The 23746-nt window shown below is 38.1% G+C and overlaps 1 protein-coding gene across 8 annotated transcripts in view; it reads left to right on the top strand.

Moving 5' to 3' along the window:
* Nucleotides 1-23746, top strand: part of ESRRG (estrogen related receptor gamma) — a 374779-nt gene that overhangs the window by 245096 nt on the left and 105937 nt on the right. For all 8 annotated transcript variants that reach the window (XM_048296143.1, XM_048296142.1, XM_048296144.1 and 5 more), the window contains 2 exons: nt 5330-5745; nt 17597-17713. In XM_048296143.1, coding sequence (XP_048152100.1) covers nt 5343-5745; nt 17597-17713 — 520 coding nt within the window. In that variant the 5' untranslated portion in view covers nt 5330-5342. The remainder of the gene's footprint in view (nt 1-5329; nt 5746-17596; nt 17714-23746) is intronic.

Genomic DNA, 23746 nt, shown 5'->3' with positions numbered 1-23746 from the left:
ATAACAGTTTTGTTTGTGCATGCATAGGACAAGATTAGCAATACTTTGCAATTAATGATCTCATCCACTAGGTTAACCAAGCAGGCCTTACAATATTTCTTATTAAAAGAAGAAATCCTTTCTTTTCCTTCCTCCAACTAAGCCAGTGCACCTTAATGCAATGATGATATGTTAGACCCAGCAGTTGTCAAAGCATCGTATTACTGTGATGCCATAATGACACCCTGTCTCTGTAAAGTAGTCATGTTTTCTCAAATCACATGTTGCACCGTTGATTTCTGACATGACACTTCATTCAGTCACTTTCCTTTTCTTCGGCGTCTCCATTCTCTGACAATAGCAGCTGGTGCCCATTTTCCTACTAAGTGATTCACATTTTACCACTTTACTGGAGTGCAATTAGCTGGAGCAGAAAAAAAATGCTCAGTGTAAAGCAGCTCGGCTGAAATTGTTACTCAGCTCTTTAACAGGACCTGGCGAATGTCTTGAGGTGTTGTTGTGGGCGTCGGTGCGAGAAGCAACGTTTTAGTTTCTTTGTACACGTTTTTTTTCTCTGTTACAGTCAGGGAAGCGAGTATGGGAATTCACTGGAACACGCTGACACTTTTTTTGTCTGCTGATCTTAGTATAGACCTGTGAAATGATACTGAAAGTAAGCACAGTATTTAGAAGGAAATGTGGTATTTATAGTCAAAGCGAGGATTTGACTTCCGTTCCTGACTGTACAGACTTTCTGTGTTACTTAGACAAAGAGATTCTTTAATGCATTGGCTTTCACAGTTAAAGTCCGAGGATAGCAAGACCTTTTTGGTAGACATCCATGGGAGAGGAAGGTATTGGAGGAAAATCAGATGGATGGTACTGTTAGTGTGAAAAGTACCTAGGGGTGCATAATAACACCTACCTTGCTGATGCTCCCACATCATTACAAATGTCAGCTGCTAACAACCTATTCTGATCTTTATGGAAATAGGGCAATTATCTCTTCAAGAAAAGAAAATACTTTATGTGCAGGTAAAAGTGGACTTTAGTGTTGGTCTGCAGTAAAGCTGGTCACTTTAGTTATTGTAACTAATTATTACTGCCACTGATACCGCCAGTGCGGGTCTGAAGTAGCGAATGATGCCGTAAGCAGAGCTTTTGCTTCTTGAAAAACAAATGTGAATTGTGTTCATGGATTATGAGGTATGGGCATGTTGTTTTGACCTCCTTTGGGTATTGGTAATAAGGGAGATGAAGGAAAAGTAACTTTGTGAACCAGTTATATGTATGGATGGAATATAAAGAGCTTCCAGTAGCTTGAATGAGGCTTTCTTTCTTAAGGCTATATACTGTAATCAGATGCAGTTAATTTTTGCATTCTAGTTGTATATTGATACTGATTTAGCCAGTGTCAGCACTGTCAATATCATTAGTAATGTGGCAGGTAGATGGAAATATGAATGTGATTGCATTAATAAATTCTTAATATATTCAGCCTTTCATAAGCACATAGCATTACAATTTATTCGCTATTGTTTAAGACCATTTTAAAGAAGAAGTTGCCTATTGAAGTGCTCTGTCATTGTACATTTCTGCCAGCAGTTCCTGGCTTCAGGTTTTGCTTAAATGAGGATGTTTTGAAGTAAATTTAGTGCAGACATGAAGAGTTAATGCTGTATATTCCATATTAGCCATGGCTTGCAGCACCTTATGTATTTTCTCTTGTATATGGGCATGGAAATGCTTGTAGAGCCTGTTGTTACTTTTCCTGAAGCTATTGAAAGGAAAGTTTACTGAAGATCTCCCACTTGTTAGAAACCTTACTTCAGAACAGCCCACCACAAATGGAGCTGCCATTTATTTGACTTAAAATCTAGTAAAGAAAAAAAAACAACCCCACCAAGGCTTTAAAATAAATACTGTACGTTTTTATATGACACATGTTATTTCTATTCATAAACCTTAACTAAATTTAGATTTTTATTAATCCAATGTGACCTAAAAATTTTGCATTAACAGCACAATGTGGAATTGGGCTTATTCTCTTCGAATGCAGATAAAGCCATCATCTTGAAAATAGCTCTTTCTGACAAAAAGGTGTTCTTTTGAAATAAAGTCTTATTCACTACATTCCTCTTAGAGTTAATGTGAATTTTAGTGCCTCTAATTTTAGATTGAAGTGAGGTCTAGAATAAAACCCACTGGCTGACAATTGAATTTATAGATAGTTGTGAATATTTCAGGCTTGAATAATAGAGCTGTAGAATTTCAGACACAGAGAGGAAGAGAGAATTAAGCTCCAACTGTAGTTTTACACTATAATGCAATGGTGTCTAGGAATTCTTCAATGTAACGAGCTAAGTAGTAATTAGGAGGGAACTGAGGGAGGGATTTTACAGAGATCTAGCTTAGGCATTATTCCAAATGTTCAGCATGATAATTTGATGGTGGTCACACCTGCCATCCGTTTTAGATGGCTCTTGAATTACTTTTGTTCAGGAGTGGTGCAGTAACGAAGGAGTGAAAGCCGTAGGTGTCTGTTGCCCACCCACAGCCAGTACCCAGCCTTGTCTCTGTTTCACCTTCTGGGGGTTGAGAAAGTTTTTGTTCTCAGAGTCAGGCGCTGTTGTTTTCGCTTTTCCTTGGAATAGTTAATGTTTTAACCGCATTTACACTTTGCCAGCATGCACCAATCCAGTCTGTACTGTTGAAGCTGGAGCCAAAAGCAGCTCTGTCTTGGTTAGTACCAGAACCTGCTACTTCAGAAGCATCAGCAGACAGGCTTTAGCATAGGCAGCATGGGTGATCAGATTTTAGTGCTTGTTAGAACTGAGATGGTATTTTGGTTCTGACTGCTTGGAGTGGGAGACAGCCACTTCTGTACTGGCCAAAACAACGTGCAGTTGACTAGCTAATTAATTGCAATTTTTTTTTTTTTTCTGGAAGGAGAAGGGTGACATTCGAGCTCATTATTGCACAAATTAGATTTAAAAAATCGGCAGTGGGAGTCTCATACAGGAACGTGCCACCACGTCTGGTTATGACAGACTGTAGGCAGTGACTGCTAGAGCTGTATTTTGAGAATTTAAGTGAGTCTTGGCAGAAGGCAGGTGAAAATAGAACCAAGTACCTGTTTAGTCAATGAAAGGATCTTAGTATTAGTGTGTAGAAAAATAACGCAAAATATTAGCTGGTAAAATGTGAAAGTTAATTGATAATTTTAATCATAGCTGTATAAAATTCAGTGTCAAAGCAAGAGGAGAGAGAGACAGAGAGACACCATGTTTTAGTACCCTAATAACTTCTAACTCTAGTCTAAGATCATAATGTATGTGAGAGCGGTCCAGTAATTATAAGGTAATAAGTGGAGTGGTGGTGTAAGTGCTCTAAATTAAAAGGAATTCGCAGAGCTGCTGTAAGTCAGTGCCGACCTGCTTTCTTTCAAACGTTGACTTGAGAAAAGTGCTTAGCCCAGAGTGCAAGTAGAAAGACAAGAGAGAGCTATCTATTAATTACAGCACTCATTAACAGTGACGGCTACAAGGCAGCAGATGCAGAAGAAAAGGCACACGCTACTGCAGGCTGGCAAGGGGATTTCCCCCCCTCCAGTTCTTGAGGAAAGGACAACACAAGCAGGTGGTCCACTGTAATAAGATATTTTCACGGCTTTAACCTTCCCATTTCCTTGGTTTATTTGCTGACACCAGATAGCTTGCTCCTTCCACCTCCCCAAATAAGCCCTGATTTTAAGTTTAGAGGGTAACATTTCTCTACATCAATCTGGCTGGTTTCCAAATTCACACATTGTTTGTTTTCAATAGAATTTTACAATAAAAATTAGAACAATTGAGAAGTCTAAATAAAATCCGTGGGCACTGGGTGAATTTCATCTTAAACACTTTTCTTTAATGAAGGGTCAGGCTTTGATCTCCATTACCCCCATTGGAAAGGAAGCCAACTCTTGATTTATGTCTTTTTTCCATTGGTGAATTTGATTCCAGATATTAAAGTAGAAATTGATGAAAATTTTTTATTTTTAAATAAAAAGAAGTGGAAAAGTGAAGATCTCAAAAATTACTTCAGAAAATTAAGTTGGTCAAATTGTCTGAATTTACATATTTTCTTTGAAAACACAGATCCGTAGCTCCAGGTGGTGTTATGGGATAGTTGCTTTTCTGCAGTTAATGTTTCTAAAGAAATGTTCATAACTATCATCTGAACTCTGGCAGTTTCTGAGAGTACTGTCAGGAAAATGTTGTATAAGCCATTTGCTACTGTGGTCTCATAATTGCAGCTGGAGAAAATGAGGATAATATCTGAATCAGAGCTTACTAATTATTATTTTTGTCCTTTGTTCACCCTAAAATGTGTTAAAAAATAATAAAAACACTTGGGGATGGAAATAGACAAAGGTTTCTCCCCTAGTCCTCCCTGTAGAAAGTACTAACTTGTTGGATCAGATATTGTATGGTTTTATTTCAGATGCTTAATTCTGAAACTCTGAGAACTGAGAAGACAAAATCTCACCTTCTAAAGACAAAACTTTTATGTTAAATTTCCTCTAATATATTTTTTTAATCCAAGAATGGAACATGTAAAATGACAGATCCTATAGAGCTGTAGATATATGGGATAGTGGCATAGTTATTACTGGTTAGTCTGAGGATAATGGCTAGAAAGTAATTGCAGCCACAGCTGATGAATCATTTCACTTAGATTTTGTGAAAATGGAGTTCAGCCTTAATTATTTGTTAGAGTACCCCATTGATGTGCTACTTCGTTACTAAATAGCTGTATCTGTAATAAAGCAATATTAATGAAGGAAAAAAAAGATTGCAAGAGACTTGCTCTTCAGTTCTGGGATCAGATCAATACATGATGGATACGTGTTTTAGTTGAGTGTCTTGACAAATATTAATTACAGAGCAGAACATTTATGTGATTAAACTTGGAAATATTTGTTTCTGGTAATGGTGGAATTTACAGAAAGAAAGTACAGATGGAAAAATGAAGACATTTAATAGCCAAGCCATGTAATAGGAATTTTTAAATTTTTTGACTTGCTGGATGACAAGTCCAGAATTTAGAGTTGATGTGAAGTTGACATGTAGCCTGGAGGGCAGGTGGAGGGGACAATGGATGGATTTGGTCTCTTTAAAGTTTTTGTTTACTGCCTGTCTGGAGCTTTGACAAAGCTCTGTCATGCCCTTATGCTGATTACCTTCATGTAGAACAAGAAGTATTGACTAATGAATGAATGATGTGCAGTCCCTAACCCTTCCAGAGCAGCCTTAAAGAGCACTGTCTTTAATACACAGATTCTTCTTTCTCTCTCTCCCCACTGCAGGCTTCTCTGCAGAATGTCAAGCAAAGATCGACACATTGATTCCAGCTGTTCGTCGTACATCAAGACGGAACCGTCGAGCCCCGCCTCTCTGACGGACAGCATCAACCACCACAGCCCCGGTGGCTCCTCCGACGCCAGCGGGAGCTACAGTTCCACCATGAATGGGCATCAGAACGGGCTGGACTCGCCTCCCCTCTACCCCTCGGCCACAGGGCTCGGGGGCAACGGGCCGGTCAGGAAACGGTACGATGACTGCTCCAGTACCATCGCTGAAGACTCACAGACCAAGTGTGAATATATGCTGAACTCCATGCCCAAAAGACTCTGTTTGGTGTGCGGTGACATTGCATCAGGGTACCACTATGGAGTGGCCTCCTGCGAGGCCTGCAAGGCTTTCTTCAAGAGGACAATTCAAGGTTGGTTATTTGTTAAGCTTCCTTTCTTTTGCTCAAAATGAAAACGTGCAGTCTCTGGTTGAAGCCTGTTAGGACTTCAGACTGTGCCCTTTCATTCTTCGTTCTGCTTGGTCCTACAGATGTTGCTCATGAAGAAGCCACTTTGGTCTTCTTTGGGAGTTCTGTCTGTCACATTTAGCTCAGTGCCATGTTTATTTTGATTCCAGAAAATAGAAAAACGCTGGTGCTATCCAGTGGGTGTTCAGATTTGTTTTCTCTGTGAGTTTGTCTGGATTCCCATAAATGATTGTTGCGAAGAAAGTGGAGGATTTTCTGAAGGTTGTCATGGATGCCTCTTGAACACACCTTGTGGCTGGCACACAGGATCATGCTTGTGTGTTGCTCCTAGGGTACACCACTGCTGTACTTAAATTGTTACAGAAATCCAGTTTATATTTGTTAAAGAACCATTGCACGTATATTGATACTGGAATGGAACAAAATGCAGTGGTGTAGTGCTTTGTGCATATCAGTGTATTGATAACTGGTCTTTCACCCACTATATATAGTGGCCATAAGTGGATTCAACAAATAACTGTAAGATCACATTCTAAGGAGAGTAAGTTGGCAGCTTTTGGTCTCTGCTCAGTATTTTTTACTAACCTGCTCTTGATATGTATTATAAATATGCCACATATTTTGGCATAAATTAGTACAAATGGGAAAATTTGCATGACTGCTTCTTCTAGCTTCAGAACCTATGGAGACAAAATAACCTTCTACTTTGATTTAGATATCATCCTTTCAAGTAAAATTGAAGGTACTTTATTTAAAGAACATGAGGCCAAGCTTGGCCTGTGCAGGAATATAGTGTCACATTAAATTAAACTCAGACTTCAGAGACTAAAATTAGGTTGCTAAGTCCAAATTTAAGCTCCTCAATAAAACCTGCTTGATTTCATACGTGTTGAGCACCTGAAATTCTCAGGAAAGACAGTGCAATCTGGTGATATATACTTTTCTTTTTAACAATCAACATAAAGTGAGCTTTGGTTTGTAATTTCACATAACCCCAGACTGGAAACATTTGGTCAAGATTTCTTAAGTATAGTGCTTCCATATTTAATTTAAAATTAATAAGGAAAACTAATGAATGTTAATTTAATTTATTTATTGCTGAGGCAATGGCCATTTTATTCTTCTCTCATCCATTTTGCTGCTGGGGAGATTTGGGCATTCTACCAGCACAAAGTACCCATTTTATGAGGGCCATACAGCCGCTAAAAAAAAAATTAGACTTCAGTTGTTATAATGGAACTAAGTGTTACATTGTTGACAACCAGTAAACAAAGATTCCTAGTGGTGGCGTGGGTTTACGTGTAAAATGAACACACATACAGAAACTGTGCTCATTTCAAGTCTCTGTTTTGGAAGGGGGGGGAGGGGGAGAAAAAAAAAAGAAGAAAATAAAAAGAGGTAGTTGATTTCACTTGACCTTCAAGGACGTTTTCAGAAAAGCTCAAAAAATGTTTCCACTGAAGCAATTTGTATTTTGTGCTAAACTTCAAGCACCAGTTTCAACTGGCAACTCTGTTTTTATAAATGGTATTTAATTGCTGTGTAATAGCTGTCCTACAGGACTGAATTGATGCACGATTATTTTAGTTACATTTTGAGCACAAAAAAAAAATGCTACAGAAACGAAAACTGATTGAAGTGTTGACTTCTGGCAGTAATAGGTAACCTGCAATTTTACACCACACCACAGACAGCAAGTTTCTGGGCATGGGAGCACAAGGCAGAGACGTCATTCTCCAGATTAGCAACCTGGACTTGGCCACGCAGCTCAAGTTAGAACTGGCAGCTGTGCAAAAAGTCTCCGTGTGGTTAGAGCACGAGCTGCATCAGCAGGTGACAGTGCTGTGAAGACAAAAAAAATGCAGTAAGGCAAAACCAAGCTTTGAAAGGAAAAGCCATAAGGAAGAAACTAAGAATAGGAAGTATGTTACCCATCATAATGTCACAGCAGCATCTTCAATAATGGTCCTGAGTAAACAAGCACAACTACTGAGAGTTTTCAGGTACCATCCAAAATAGTGGAAGCTACTTGGGTGAATCAAACCATGCGTTGTGGTAGGTGACAAAAAGTAGATAAGGAAAAGGTGCTTCCTCATGATTTGAATGGGAAAATCCTGCCTTTAGGCTTGCATGAAGAATAATTCACCTGAGGTTTTTTGCTCTAATTGATAGAATTTAGTTCCAGTGTTCTGGAGGTCATTCTTCCTTGTACCATTTCACTTCCTTTTTCATATCATGCTCCTTCTCTCTCTCTCTGCATGTTCTTGAAATGAGTTTGCTGCTGCATAACTGCAAGTAAGAAAACAGGAGAGCAGAAATAAACACAACAGACTTTGAAATACAGAATAGAAAACCAGACTGCCTGAAGAGTCCAATATTGTGACTGTGCGTATATAGGGATAACATGTTTCAGCTCAAAGAATTGCTTATTTTAAATGCTAATAACTTAATTGTGATGGGTACTTTATTATAGATTCAATGAAAAAGAACATTTGACTTCCCAAACCTTTGTTGATCATTCACGAGTTTACTAAATTAGCTCAGACCTGTAGATCCTCAGTGCTATTCCTTTTGAAATCGTGGGCACAGCTGCCCTGCCTTCAGTGAGAGGAAGGCTGAGCTTGATAAAGTTAATTTATGAGGCACATCCTGTGTTCGTGTAAGGCCCAATGTCCTTTCCATGAGTCAGTGGGAGTCTTTCATGCCAGAGGAGTCTCTTGAAGTCTCAGTGGGTGGAGGCCACAGGCAGCTGCTCAGAGAGCCAGCAGTTATTTGAACACCACCACCATCTCACATAAGACAGAAGCATCACAGCGCACCTAGTAGTTCCTACACAAGACAGATACCACTCTAATGTATACACCTGTTTTTAAGGGTAATGGAGATTATCCTTCCCTTTCAGATTTAGCAATTAATCCTAAAAAACATCCATTCCTGCCTCTTGAATCAATCTGTGCTCATTTTCTTAAATGTTAAGATATTAAATGAACCCTGTTTCAAAGTGTAAGAAGGAGTAATTTTGTCTTTTTAGAATATATGTTTTTAACATAGCCCAAAAATACATTTGCAGTTGTGGTAAAGTGTGCATAATTACGATAAAAATCAATAATATTAGAAAAAATTAGAAACAAGCAATTTCCTGGCTAAAAAAAAATGAAACAAAAACCCACCAAAAAAGAGCTCAATATATAAAATTGATGTCTTCTTAGGTCATAGTAGAATGCAGTGATGTTCTGCCCCTTTTGTGAGATACAAGGTATGGAAGAACTGGATGTTCTCTCTGCTCAGCCTAGTACTCACTCAGCTGCAGCTCTCAGTTTGCTTCTGGGATAATTTATATGGTGGCTGATTGCAAGTGTCTCACAGAAATACACACGCAGCCAAATCTTCCCAAAATTGGCTTAACATAAGGGATAGTAGAAAATAGCAACATCTAAAAATAGTTACAGGTCCATTGATTTTTAGGGTCTCTTCACAGTTTTTGCTGTGCACTGTATTATCTTGAAAACTCCAAGCTTTCATTAAAAGAAAGAGAGGAAAAAAAAGAATTTTCACTTGTCAGCTGGGTGCAAAGTCTTGTGTTTGACACAGAGGTCTTGCACTTACTAGATATTTTGTAGTGAATATTTAGTGTAAATATATTTCTCATAGTTTTTATTTGGTCAGTTATCATAAAGGCTAGTAAGTACACATTTTCATTGATAATAATGTGATTACTCAGTGCCCGTAACTTAAACATTTCAGCAGGTGGATTGAACTGGTATTCTTGCTTTCAAGAGAAGGATGATAGGACTTACAGGTTCAAAGACAGTTGATGATCCTATTACATGTTAGCATTTATCTCTCTAAAATAATAGCCTGCATCTGGGAAACTTTCTTTCTCCCTCCTTCCAAATTGTCCAAACTGTTGTCTTTGGACTCTTTAAGCTAGCCTGAAAAGAGAGTGTGTAAAGCCTGCACATTCCTCGTAAGGCTTCTTGCAAAAGTCTTAGAGCTTACTTATAATTTCCTTGGATACTGTTTGAACTTTCCCCACAAAAGCTAAATATTTTGCATTCAGTAGTCTTTGTTCCTGGACTTTGTTTTTTTGTTTGTTGGGGTTTTTGGTTTTTGTTTGTATGTTTATTTTTTAAGGAAAAACTATTGGATGAACAGTAGCGAGACATCACTCTTCCGTGTGTACATAGGGTGAGCAAAGCAATAGTTAGTAAGAAGCCCTGCAGTCACACCCTCACTGTGTCTTCATTTAAGAGCTTCATCCCTTAGAGTTGCTGCCTGTCCATGTCTCCCAACACAAACAGGAAATACTCTATCCTTGAAATGCTGTTGTCTTTTTGGTCATTATGGGAATTAGACCAAGTCTGCCATCTCATTTTATGCTGCTCAGCTCAGAGCCAGCTCTACAGTTCTGCAGGGATGGTCCTATTGTCTTCAAAGCCTGCCCAAACTGCTTTGTACTTTTTTCAGCTTCTTGGTTACTCAGAGTTGTTTTTAATCCCTCTAGTAATTGGAGTTTTTCAGTCCTCTTTAGAGTGTTGACCCATTATTGAGCCAGTTTGGTCTGTAAATGTACGAACAATTTACAGTAAATATTTCTTCTTTTCAATCAGGAAGTTTTAATCAAGAAAGTTAGAACTAGCTATGTACATTCAGACAACATAAAGTTTGATTTGAAGTTGCACATGACCAAAGTGGCTTCCAAAGGATATTTTGCATCTCTGAAAGCTGTCTTCTGTAATACATTTTTATGGAGGAAATGAAAGCAAATTAAACAAGATTTTATGGCTTTTCAGCATCTTTGCTGATAGCTAAGATTATTGTTGTTTTGTAGAAGGGTAGGGTGGAGTCTCACATCTTGATGCACTGGCCTGTGGACCTTGGCTCTGGTGCAAAGATGGCAGCCCTCCAGCGAGTCGAACACTAAATGTCACCTGAATCCATCATTACCCGATTAAATCATTCACCTTCCTTACATAAGTGAAAGTCTGTGCATCAGCATTTCTTTCAAAGAATATTTTAAGCAAGCAGTGATAGATATCTTCCCTTTTCCCCAATCTCTCTGTGCCTGTGGGCCAGGCAGAGTAGCAAGTGAGTATTTTTAATTCCTTCCAACACATCTTTTAATCCTGTCATAATGTCATTGTATAGCTACGGCAGCTAAACAGGATGAGACAATAAAATATAAACATGCTGAAATCTGAGAACCAGAGAGAAGTTTAAAAGTATACAGATTGTTCTTTTTTACTACCTCTGCTTTTCTTACCACCTTGAAAATTGTACGAAGCATTTTGATGATTTGGGAGTAAGAATGAGCATCCTGATTGGTGCATGGCTGTTTTGAACCCATCAGAAATACTGAGAAAGAGATGTGATGTACAAATCATGCTGGTACACTAGTATGTATCAATGCCATTATAATTAGGTCTGGTTCTCCTTTTGTTACAAACATCTCTGAAAGCCTCCAGCCCACTTACAAAACCCCGTCTCATTTGAAAACAGAGACATGTGAAGTCTCAGCTAGCAAGTGATTTATATTAATGTTTCTATAAATTTTTCAATGACTTTTTTTCTGGTGTGAAAGTCATTCGGTTTGCAGCTTTACAGACAGATATTCTGTGTGCTTATAAACAAACAATGACAATCCTCCATGCTATCTTGGTAGCATGTATCAAAATTGACCTAGATAAAATACCAGTAGGGACCAAATGTAGATAGTTCAATCTTTCTGACTTGAACAGCTCTTAAGTGACTACCAGGTAGCAGGGGATCAGTTCCCTCTGTGCCTTCAAAGCAGTGATTCTCTTTTAAGGTGACCTAAATGCCCTTCATTTCTCTTGAAGATAAAGAAGTTGACTCCAGTGGGAATCAAAGGTAGTTGGGCCCTTACAGGTTCAACACTCCCTAATATCAGCCCGATTTTGAAAATTATGGTGACTTTCTATGATGCTGGAAACCCATCTTCCTGAAGCTGAAGGCTGATACAAAACTTTCATGTAGTCAGACCAGCCAGCATCACCTTTACATTTTTGCTTTAAATCACCATATTGCTTTCTAAGAATAAAAGAAACAAAAAATATTTTTCAAGTTCTAAATACGTTATTGTTCAGTAACACAGAATACTGATTTCTTCAAAGCAACTCAACATAGTGATTTCACTAAAATGGTCTTTTAAGCTGTTTGTGTCCCTTTGTCAAACACCATATTTAAAAACTAGCTGCTCCTCCTTAGTTACTATTCTAACAGAAGAAGCAACATAAGCAACAAAGATAAAATATAATCCTTCATACATGGTTCTGTCACCTTGAAAAAATACTTGAGATGTTTGGGAACCAAATTTTTGAATGTTCTGTGACTCTGTGTTTACAGTATTGTTTCTGAAGTCATCTGGGTAAAAAGTTGTGAATACAGTCAACTTTAGGCTTAATCATCTCCAGATGACCTGTAGCAGAATTCATAGGTCTGTAATTCGTAGAGCTTTCTTACAGTATCAGATGAATCTGAGTCTGAGGATTTGTCAGCCAAAAACTGGATTCAGTTAGGTTCAAATCTGATCTCATTCCAGCCTGACCCCACTTCTGAAACCTTACAGATGAGGGTACTTTACATATGGAAATATTTACTCAGACTTAAATTCAGCTAAGTTCTGACTGCAAAGTAGGGGGCAGAGTCTGGAAGAACTGAAACTTTAACCTGAGGGAAAATATTTTCACTTTACCCAGTTCAGCTTCATTAAGACCTATAAACATCAAATAGATTTTTAAGTCTTGTACTTTTTCTCTGTCCTTCTTTTCAGTTAGCCTGTTACTCTTGATTTCCAAGAGCACCTCATTCTTAGTTTCTCAGGAACTGTTCTGTTCTGGTTGGATTATGTATAAAGGTGTGACCTAACATATTGTAATTCACTCTCTGTGTTAGCTTAGATTCTCCTGTGTCTCTCTTTCTAAGAGTTCTCTTTTATTAAATCCCAGGAGACCTATGGCTATAATCCTGGCTACTTTACATTTTTGGAGTTTTGATGCATAGCAATCCACGGACAAGCAGGTGTATTCCTTTAAGTCTGTAACCCAGGAAAAGAGAGCATGAAGGTGGTACCTGGGGTAAATCTCACTGCAGAAAGACTTAAATCCAGTCAAGCAGTAGTCTCTATGAAGAATGAGAACACTTAATTTTTTAATGACAAAGTTTTGAAAAAAAGGTATTATGCTACAGAAGGTGAAAGAGAAACTTCAGGAGAAAAATGGAACATTATTGAACTGAAATGCAGCTTTGTGATCAGATTATAGCATAAAATTATTACATTGAAGGAATGTTGGTTCATTTGGTTTTTTCCTTTTTTTCTTCTGAAGCTACATTCCCACACAGTAAAAGTTTCAATACTGGTATCTTCAGTATTCCTTCTGCTTATTTTAAGTGGCTCGTGGCTATTCTTTCCAAACACATTTTCACCCTGTATCTAAGTCTTCCTCATAGCTTTTACTTGTCCAAAGATTTTCTGAGCATATTCCAACAGCTTGTAGCAATCCTTTTACATTTTTAGTGTGATAGTGTCAAATACTGTAGCATGAAAAGGGAAATAAAGCTTCTGCTAGAACTTGGTGTCTGCAGCTTCTATTTTTGTCAGTATTGCTGGGAGAGAGACCCCTGTTTCAGCCTGTTTCTAGAGCCAGCTTCTCACTCTCAGTGTCCGGGAGGTTCTGAAGTTGTGGCTGTTGATGACAGTAACTTCTGCCAAGGCAGGAGGCCCAGTGCTTTCAGTGACCTCTTCTTTGCTGTGGTTCTTGCTTCTCTTCTTCTGTTACCTTTAGTGTTGCTGGCAGTTCTGGGCAAGAAATGGCCAGAATGGTGTTGAGAATCTTGGCTAAGTTCCTTCAGTTGCCTGACTTGTAAAGCCATCGAGTAAGTCCCTGTACCATTAAAATTAGTCTGTCTTCCCACCTCATCTGTACTTCATCTGTGAGGTAAAAAGAATGGTACCTTGGCCCACTTATCCTTGAGCTGGGTATAAAGATGTGACCATCTGAAGCTTCTAAAATTGGAGAGCTGGGTATACGGTGGAAGTTTTAGCAGCTCACCTGCTCAGGATCAAATGGCATCATGTTTTCAGTGAGTCAGTTGTTCTTGATAGGCACAGTGTGTTAGAAGTAATTTCTCATCTTCTGGCTGTGATAATAAAATTTAACAAATCAGTAGAAAAAGGAACTGGTTTTAAATAAACATTCCTCAGTACATGAAGAAAGAAAAGGGGCTTAGGCTGATATAAATCCCATTATATTATTCTAGCACAGGGAATTGTGTTTGGGGAGTGAAGATTTGACATATATTTTTATTTTCAAGCGTCATACTAATTTATATTACTCAGCCCTTTAACTGCCAAACTGTAAAAGTCCATTACGCTACTGAAAGGAATATACAAATTATCTCCTGGCACTTTGGGCAGGAGTTTTACATATACGCTGTTATTCTATCAGCCAGCTAGCTGCACGATTCTATTAAGGAGTAAGTGAGAAAATTATATTGCCTGCAAACTAATTGTACAAAAGACTCTGAAATAAGTAATCAGAGCCCAGTTCTTTCTGAAAACCAGCCAGGAGATATTATAAATTGCTCGATCGCTCTTGTCAGCCCAGTTTAAAGACCCAGAGCTGCCGTGTTGATTTTGTTCACTGTATAACACAACTTCCTCTCCAGCTGTTGACAGGACTGGGCAAACTTGGCTTACACTCCTCCTAGCTGTTCAGTTTCAGCCTTTAATATCTTGAAGGAAGCAAGGAATTGGTAGAGTTTCTGTCTGGATCTTCCTCTGAAATAAAATGCAGATCTGAGTATCTTGAATGGAAATTCATGTCTAGAAGTAAATAAGAAATTATGAAAGCTCTAATGACTTGAAATGTGCAGTAAATTCAGGTTCATAACAAAAATAAATTCACTGACACTTTGAGTGCTAGGTGAGACTCATTTTAAGTATGATATACATAACCACTGCATCTATATGTGGAGACAAAATGTTAGTTCCTTGAACTCTTACTGCAGTGTAGCCATATTCTAAAACGCTGGAACACTTTAGAGGAACCAGCTATCGTCCACATCGTAAGATGTGGATCTTTGCTTCTCTTCCTGTAACTTGAACTCATTGGAGGAATTCTGTGCAGCATCTTCAAAGTTCATTTTCCAACACCAAAAATGAAGATTGAGCATCTGCTGTAAAATACAATTCGTTAAAGAAAAACAGTCTGAATTGAAAGGAGATTCCTCCTCTAAGCTTAAGTACTGGAATCCAAGTGACTAGAATAATAGCTCCTTTTAGCATTCTTTAGGTGTCAAGAATTTGCAGGAAAAGTAAGTTACACTGTGCACGCTGCAGACTGTTGCATAGTGTGCACAAATGTGAAATGTCAGGGTTAGAAGTGTCTGCATAATGAAACGAGCAATCTTGCATTTACCTTTCTGGTTCCGAATGCTACTTTTTGGTGTTGGCATCTGTATCTTTGGACAGGGGCTCTTGCTATAGTGGGACTGTTTCACCTGCCCTGGTAGAGAGCTTTGCTTCTTGAAGTTCTCCATTACGATCTTGGTTTCGATCAAGATAGTTTCTGACCTTGTGCAAAGGTATCTTTGACCTTGTGCAAAGCATTTCTGATTCCCTGTTTCTTTTTTTTTTTTTTTTTAATAGGGATGGTAATACATTTATTACTGTAGTATAATGAAGTTCATTAGATACAGTTTGTGAAAGGCTTTGAAGGTCTTCCTGTGTAGTGGTTGTACCTTTCTAGGAATGCCTTGTTAGAGTGGGAGGATAATGTGAATTCTTTTTTAAGCTGGCCGTTACTATCATTTTCTACCTATCCTTCCAAAAGTGTTATTTCCTACGTTTTCTGATGTGTATTGGGAAGACATTTCGCAGGAACTGTTGTGCTGGATTCCCCACCCACCATAACCTTCAGTTTCTTAAACAGCTTTCTCCACAGCACAGACAGGGGAAAAGGACAAAACTGCTTTGACTTTTGTCATTAGCATTCAGACATACCAAGATCTGTTTTACTCACCAGCATTGCTAACTCACTCATGCAGCAATGTCCAGGAAGAGGAAAGCCTGCAAAGGCCTGAAAAGGTTGTGCCAAATATGCTGGTTGTGTTGGCAGAGTATATATTGTGCCATGCAGACCTCCTTTATCATAAATACTTACTCAGTTTCCAGTAGATGCAAGTGGTTTTAAGTATTACTTCCTGTTGAATTAGTAGTTGCTGAGCATTTGAGTCTTTGTGCAATCCTGCAATCCACTAATGTGATATTTAATGAGGAGACATCAGTCTGGAGAAAGGTAGTCAATATAAATCAGTGTTTACAAAGTGTGATTAACTCTGAAATATTTCATCAATGCTGTGGTCCCAGGCAGACTCTATGCTAATTATTAGAACCTGTGCATGTTTCAGGGGACTCTGATGGACCCTGAGTGCGGCAAACATGGAGCAGCAAAATTGCGATTATGCTCGGACTGTCTCTGATGACAATTTATGCATTTGGTGTGATGACCTCTTGCTTCCCAAGAGGGCAATAAACAGAATGCATTTTCATTAAGATACTAATGCACTTAATCACAGGGGGAAAGGGTTAGAAAATAAAGAAATACCTTTAAAGCAAGATGTGACAGACTGATGGGGAAGATACTTTATTTTAAAAAGTCAGTATCCTGGTGTAACTTCCGACTGCTGCAAAGTCTGTCAATACTGGATGTAGTCATAGGCAATAGGACGCATGGCTGGGCAGATGAATAAGCTGAGCTAAGGTGTTTTATGAAAAGAGCAGTGGTACTAGGGCAAAAGAAAGCAGATGTTCTCCCATTTGGACTTGGATACTCAAAGATGTGATTTTAAAAAATGCAAAGAAAACTACTCATGTATTTTACTCATTTGTTTACAAGCTTTTCTTTTCTTATTTTTGAGGAGAAATAACAGGTACTAAGCAGTAACAAAAAAAAAAAAAAAAAAAAAAAAAAAGAGACTGCTTTGTCCAGGACTCACATTTAAGGGTCTAGCTTGTTGTAGGCCTTAAGGGGGCAGTTGGGAGAAGCAGAGGCAAAGGCAAGCATCTCTTCAGTTTTTGTTATTCTGACAGCTTGGCAGGAATGATCCTACTCCTAATGCCTCTCAGTACAAGAACTTGGTCTAAAGTATAGAGGGAAGGGGAGATGTCCTAGAGCAGAGATGTGGCCTGGCAGCTGTAGAATGTGCTAGATGTGGTGGTAACAGTCCCGCTGAGCCCTGCCTGATGCTCTGTGCCAGCTGTGGTAGAAGAAGAAGGGTGAATCTCTGTAGTAGCTGTTATGGTTGATTGTGCAGTAAAGCAGTCCTCTTGTATTCTAGGCAAAGAGAGACTAATGAAATTGGCTAAAAAGAAAAATTAAGAGTGCTCAGAGAAGGAACCTGATCATGTGGCTTGGTACAGAAAATAAATTACCAAATTTCTTCCTTCTACCAGCAGGAATAATATTGTATGTGAAGGATTTTGGTAGGGACCATATTTGAAGTGAGACACAGACTCACATTAATTGTGGTTTTGTATATATTTCTTTCATATAGATACCTAGATTAAAAAAAAAAAAAAAAGTAAAAAACCTTCATCTTTTAACTCAGCTGTTTATTTTTACTTGAAAGGCATTTCCTTTCTGTAGCACTGCTTACTCTTGATATATTCCAAAGTGAAATACAACAGCAATTATATGAGTACTTTTGTATATCTGTTGTGTTGGTTAGTCAGTGATTCTGAACACCTCTTCCCCTGTCTGTCCCATCACAGGTAACATAGAGTACAGCTGCCCAGCAACGAATGAATGTGAAATCACAAAGCGCAGACGCAAGTCCTGCCAAGCCTGCCGCTTCATGAAGTGTCTAAAAGTTGGCATGCTGAAAGAAGGTAAGACTGACCACCTCAGTATGTATCTCTCTGCAAACACTTGCTGCAACTGTAGGGCAATCAGGAAAGAAGAGAGGCTGGTGAGTGTTCTAATCACTTATTGATTGCATAGGCAATTTTAATGTATACTTGCTCTTTCTGACATCTGCTTCTTAAGCTATCGAATCATGCTTTATCCACATAGAGTTCATAATCTTGTGTAGTACAGCAAAATGTACCTCAGCATTCAATCATCCTTCAGTAAGTAACTGATAGAATAACCATCAGAGTTCTCAAAGATTCCATTCCTCCATTCCTTATCCACTGTTACTCTGTCTGAGTTCTGGCAGGAAACCAAAACACACACTGTGCCTTCCTTTCCCTGCTTTTATTCAGTTGTCATTCCATCAGGACAAATGGAAAGGTTACTTCTAAATTAAACAGGTGTAAGTGTTGAGTGTGTGTACTGAAGTTACTGTAACTACACTGGAGCAAATGGTGGTGTGCAGAAGAGGAGAATCCACCGCCCCTTTTTTTTTTTCCTAAAAGTATCTGAGAGCCCCTGCACCTCACTGTAAGTATGCATTGAATGTTTTAATTCGTCAGTTACATTTTGAAGGTATTGAACATAAGAAAATGTTCTCAAGAAATGGTGCTGTCTTACCTGGAACCTGCTTCATCTATGTTACACGAAGAGGTGATTCCTTAAATCTTGCTTGCCTGCTATACACTTATATTGCTGTTAATGTATATGCAAGAATACACTTCTAAGTCCGTGTATTGTATGCATTATTATTGTAGAGCACTGTCACCACCAAGAAAGATGCCATGGACTTCTGAACTAGATAAACATTTGAAATAAAATCAACATAATGTTCTCTAAGTATTGTATCCAGTGGAGAGTACTTTGTGTTAAGCAACCCCTTTAAAACAGTTGCTTGCAATTTTGCTTTGTCAGTGCTTGGAAACTCAGCTTTAACAGCTGGCTGATTTTTGCAAATGGTTTGATGGTGATGTGTAAAGCAGGTTAAGTATACAGCTACCAGGGTAAAATCCAAGAAACAGCCTAGACCAGTGGAGAGATGATGGGCAAATTAGGCCTATCACGCACCTACAGACATATTCTTATTGGATTATACTTACTAAGAATAAACCTTGTTCTGTGCAACTGCTTTGGCAGATGCTATGATCCTGTGAGCCAAATCCTGCTGTCCTTAGTCTTACTTGAGCAAAACTCCTGTCAGATTTGATGGAGATTTTGCCTCAGTAAGAATGGCAGGATTTGACCCTCTCTTCAGTGGTGATGGGAGAGTTCTTACTTGCCAAAATCCTCATATAACTGAGCACTAGGAGCAGTTACTTGAAAGTGAAATTATGATGCTTAGATAAACTGTAGAAAGAAAGGGATGACTGGGTATGGTATCTTTTGAAAGGCACTGTGCTTCTTAGCATCTTTTTTTAGTAAGTTAAGACCCTGTATCACTAGTCCTAATAAACAGATATATTAGGCAACTTCTTTGAAAATAAAACAGTGCTAGCAAGAGCACATGCAGGTGAATTGATTTAATCCTTTTCCTTTAAATTTTGAGGGCACTATTGTGCATCCATTAACATATATATTTTTAAAAATCTAGGCTGTGCGCAGCTTCTGGGACTGTAAGAGAAAGTTAAGTGTCTCTTCTACAAATGAGTAATTATCTCAGCAAATCTGTGTGCAGATTTACTATGTTTCTGCATACAATTTTGTTAACTGAGAAAATTTAGTTAGACAATACAGATGTACATTGTGAGTCAAATTTTTTTGTTTGAATGTTCGTTGTCCATGGATTCAAATCAATCCCACAAGTTTTCTTAATAAGAATTGCATGAATTTTCTACTCTAAATGTACATACCTTTTTCTGAATGTTCTGCAATGACAAAATAACTAATTGCTTTGAAATGGCAGTATTGTTTATCTACTACCTAATATATCAACCTACAAGAACTTAAAAGGCCATTTTATTTTCTTTCCGCCTTTAGTGGCCACTTTTTAAACCATATTGATTCACAGCACATGTGTAGGATTGTACTTGTAGTAAAGATTTTTTTTTTTCTTGTTTTAAGGTAGTTTTGGAGCTGGATGTTGTTGTTTTTACTTATGGGAAAGTCTGGAGATGACTTTTTGACTTGGACCACAGCCACAAAGATAATATACTGATTTCTTTCATATGTAAAGTGGTATAAATTTATTGATTAGCATGGACTTAAAATAAGCTGAAATTATTCTTGCTGTATCTCAAGTGTTTCTTTATGTACAAACAAGGATTTCAGTCCCATGCAGCATGTCAGAGATCATGCTGCAGTAAATCTATTCAAATGTAAACCTGTTCAATTCAATTACCAGTTTATAATAAAATTTGCTGCTGCAGCCTCCACGTTTGTCACAGCAGTCTCTACATGCTGATGGCACAGCATGCCTGGAAATTGACAGCCTAAATCTATTTACAAAAAAAAATTTAGTTGCAGACCTGAAATAAAATCAAGTTTAAGCAGCTTTGAGAGGAGCATCACATTCCTTACAAGAACAGCACATCTGCCAGGGTGCATTTTCTCCAGAAATCTTACCATTTTTGTGGGGGTTTTCTTGTAGAAATTTTCCTTAACAAACTGTTTTTAAGTGTAATCCAAAGTGAAACAATTATCAGACATTGTGTTTCCCTTCACATTTGAAAGGACTTTATAACATCATTTTGCGAATTGTCATATAAATTTCATTATAGAAATCACAGTGCCTGGAAGAAGACTCTGAGTTTTAGTGGCTTCTAGGGCAAAGTCCAAAAACCACTTAGAGCAACTGTACAGAGTGGCTTCCTTTATGACATCTGCATGTTGAATCGTTTATGTGACAAGATAATGGTGTTTTTCATCAAGCACCGAGCGTTTCTGTGGGAGACCTGGTGTTAGGGTTGTGGGGCTGTGTTTTGGGGTCAAATCCTGGGAGAGAATTGGGATTTCCGGTCACATGGAATACAGGGTGGAGTAAGGATTTTCTGTATCTACTCTCATGGATGTTGGTGGAGCTTAACCACCAACACCTAGATCAAGATTCTTAATAAATTGTGAGTTGTGGGCCAGGAGCCAGAGAGGGAATGCTAAAGCAATGCTGGGCTGGGCTGGAGTGGGATTGAGGCCCTGGCCCCTGGCTGCATCTCGTGTTGAGTATCACAAGAAAGTTTGTACAGACTGATCTGGAGGAACTTGTCAGTTTAGTTCAGCCCATGGATTGTTACTTGAAAATGTGTCTGGAGCTATGGATGGGTTTAGAGTATGTGTTATACTTCATACTGTAGCATTCAGCATAGGCTGATGAGCTTTTAGGCACAGGACAAATACGAGGGTGTTGTGTTTTTATCTACTTTTCTAGGTAATGGTTATTAGCAGCAAAGCAGAATACATTTCACTCAGAAAATTTACATTTTTCTATTTTTAATTTTGTGTGTCAGTGTTACAAAAAAATCAGATTTTTAAGTATCACAATTGATTCTTCTACCAAAATACAGTTTCTTTGACTGCACTTACTTTTTGGTGGATTGTCTCAGATTAATGAGAACAGATGAAACAACATTAAAGATTCTTGTATAGTCTAAGGAGAAACTTTTCAAATGTATCCCTTGAGATTTCTTGAAATAATATTGCAATTGCTAAAAGGGTGCAGGGAGACATGTACAACAATTTGCCCTTTTTAAAAAAGGAACATTTTTAAGACATTCCGTAGTTTTCACTTCTGTTGGTTTATAATCTGTCTTTTAAGTTTGGCCTTTCAAACTCTTTGGAAGCCAGTGATTAGTTTGCTTCAGGTGGTAGAATTAAGTCTGTGTTCATGAGCAAGACTGGGTATTTTTGGCTATTTCCCTTTTTATACAGCTAGTTGGACTGAGAAAAAGGGCTTGATTTTTTTTCTTTTTTAAGAAGAAAAACTATCTATAAAATGCATAAGATAGTACGGGAAATCTTGAGTAGATACTTGACTTTTTAAAATCTTTCTATTGCTAGGTGATCTGACTAGAACTCAGCTTTTAGTCTTTAATTAGTACTATGTGCCTATTAATATTTGTGGGACTATTTGCTAGCATGTGTTTGCGGTAGATGATACTATTCCAAGTTTATGATGTCTTGTTCTGAAGAGCTTCCCATGTGACGTAATTCCAATGGAGTAATTACTCCAAAATAAAATTACTTTTTGTTTCACATGCAACATTTGTATAACTGTTTGTTCAAGAGGTTATTCCGTATATTTTAGTTTTCACCATAGAGGCAAAGCCATAGCCTCGATTTTACCTGTCCCTGTGCTGTAGGGAGGTTGAAGACTACAGTTCAGAGGGGAATCTGTTGAGTGGCACTAATGCTGCTTTTAGACCATGTGGAACATTGCATACTGTTTTAGCTCTCACAGTTCGATGCAGTAGTACTTCGTGTTTTTACCAGGACTGTTGACACCAAAACATCTCCCATGTGTCTCTCATGTCTGGTATTTGGGTGTTTTCAGAATTTGTTATGGACTGTGTGCAGTGGCTGATCTGCATTGCTTGTTATTTCAGAAAGTCTAGTTCCTAAATGGGTGATGTATGTAAACAAATCTAAGTTTATATGAAAAGTAAAGTATACTACAATAAAATGGCATGAGTTGCTTCATGTAAGTATGTTTGTATTTTCCTTAGGAATGGATGGCCTTTATAAATTATCATCAGTCACTTTGTACCCAGTTAGAATAGGCAGAGTAACAAAATTCCAGCTTAATTAGTCCTGCTATTACAAATGAGAGGCCAGATCCTCACCAAGTATTAGTGGAAGCTCTTGGAGCTGTGTTAGATTGCTGCTCATTTGGCAGGTTTAGCAATCTGTGCTATGGGGAAATCAGCAATATACCTTTTTGTGTCTGTGAATCTTCACAGTTGCTCATACATGAGCCATCATTTAGGCTCTAAAAATGAACAGAAACTCTCTGAGCTCTTCATCTGGCAGTGCTGACTTGATGTGTAACCCTTCCCGTCACAGCAGTGCAGTTTGCATGTTGTATTTGCACTGCTCGATGAGTAGCCCTTACCACTTCGCGTTCATTAGTTTGCTTGGGTTTTTTGAGAATTCATACAGGCCCTCAAAGAGATCTCAGCATCCCTAAGGAAATGGTAAGGCAGTAGTTAGAATCAGACTTGTAAAGAATTTCTGGACTTTCAAGTTTTTTCCTTCAGCTGTGATTTGAATAAAAGCAATTACTGACAGTTCTAAAAATACTTGAACATTTTAGGTGGTCATGTAATGAATCAAAAGATAATTACACATGAGTTACACTTCTTCTTAACATGCTAAAATTGGGAGTCTCTAAAATATTTTTGCTTCACACTTTGAGAGATTTCATTAATTAAAATATAAGAATACATTTTTAAAAGAGGTATGTGTATTTTAAAGCCTAAATTACTGAGTTTATTATGGAGAGATTACCATATGAACATCTTTGGCTTGTGTTAAGCAGCAGATCGGATTAAATTATCATATTGATCCTTTCTGGCTTTGACAGTCTATGAAAATGAATCTAATACAGCAAGGAGAACAGGCAGCTTGAGTTTAGTCTTATGTAAAGAGATGCATGATATGCAGAGGAGCAGATTAATGGATTCTCTCTCAAAATAATAAATAAAACTAAGCAATCTTCTTTATGACTAAAAATGTGTTATCACCTATGTTTTGAGGGTAGTGAAAAAGCCTGCTTAATAGGATTCCTTCTAACAGCTCTTTTGAAAAGACCTGTGCATAAGACATTGCCAAGGTAAATTTCTCTCACAAGTCTAATACCATTAGTCTGCCAAGACGAAAGCAGAAATTATTATGGACAAAGTTTTAGTTTCTGCTGCCTACAGAAATTAGAACAAAGGAAAGGAGAAAGCATTCATGGTATTCAAAGAAAATATTTCTGTACAGGATGACAGTTAATAGAGCGGCAGTGACCTCAGTGATATTTCTTATGCTCTCTATCGTAATATTACACTTAAGGAGCTCCTCCATTAACGCAGGATGTT

This window comes from Corvus hawaiiensis, chromosome 3, assembly GCF_020740725.1.
Source record: "Corvus hawaiiensis isolate bCorHaw1 chromosome 3, bCorHaw1.pri.cur, whole genome shotgun sequence".
Taxonomy (NCBI): Eukaryota; Metazoa; Chordata; class Aves; order Passeriformes; family Corvidae; genus Corvus; species Corvus hawaiiensis.
This window is presented reverse-complemented; position numbering and strand designations above follow the sequence as displayed.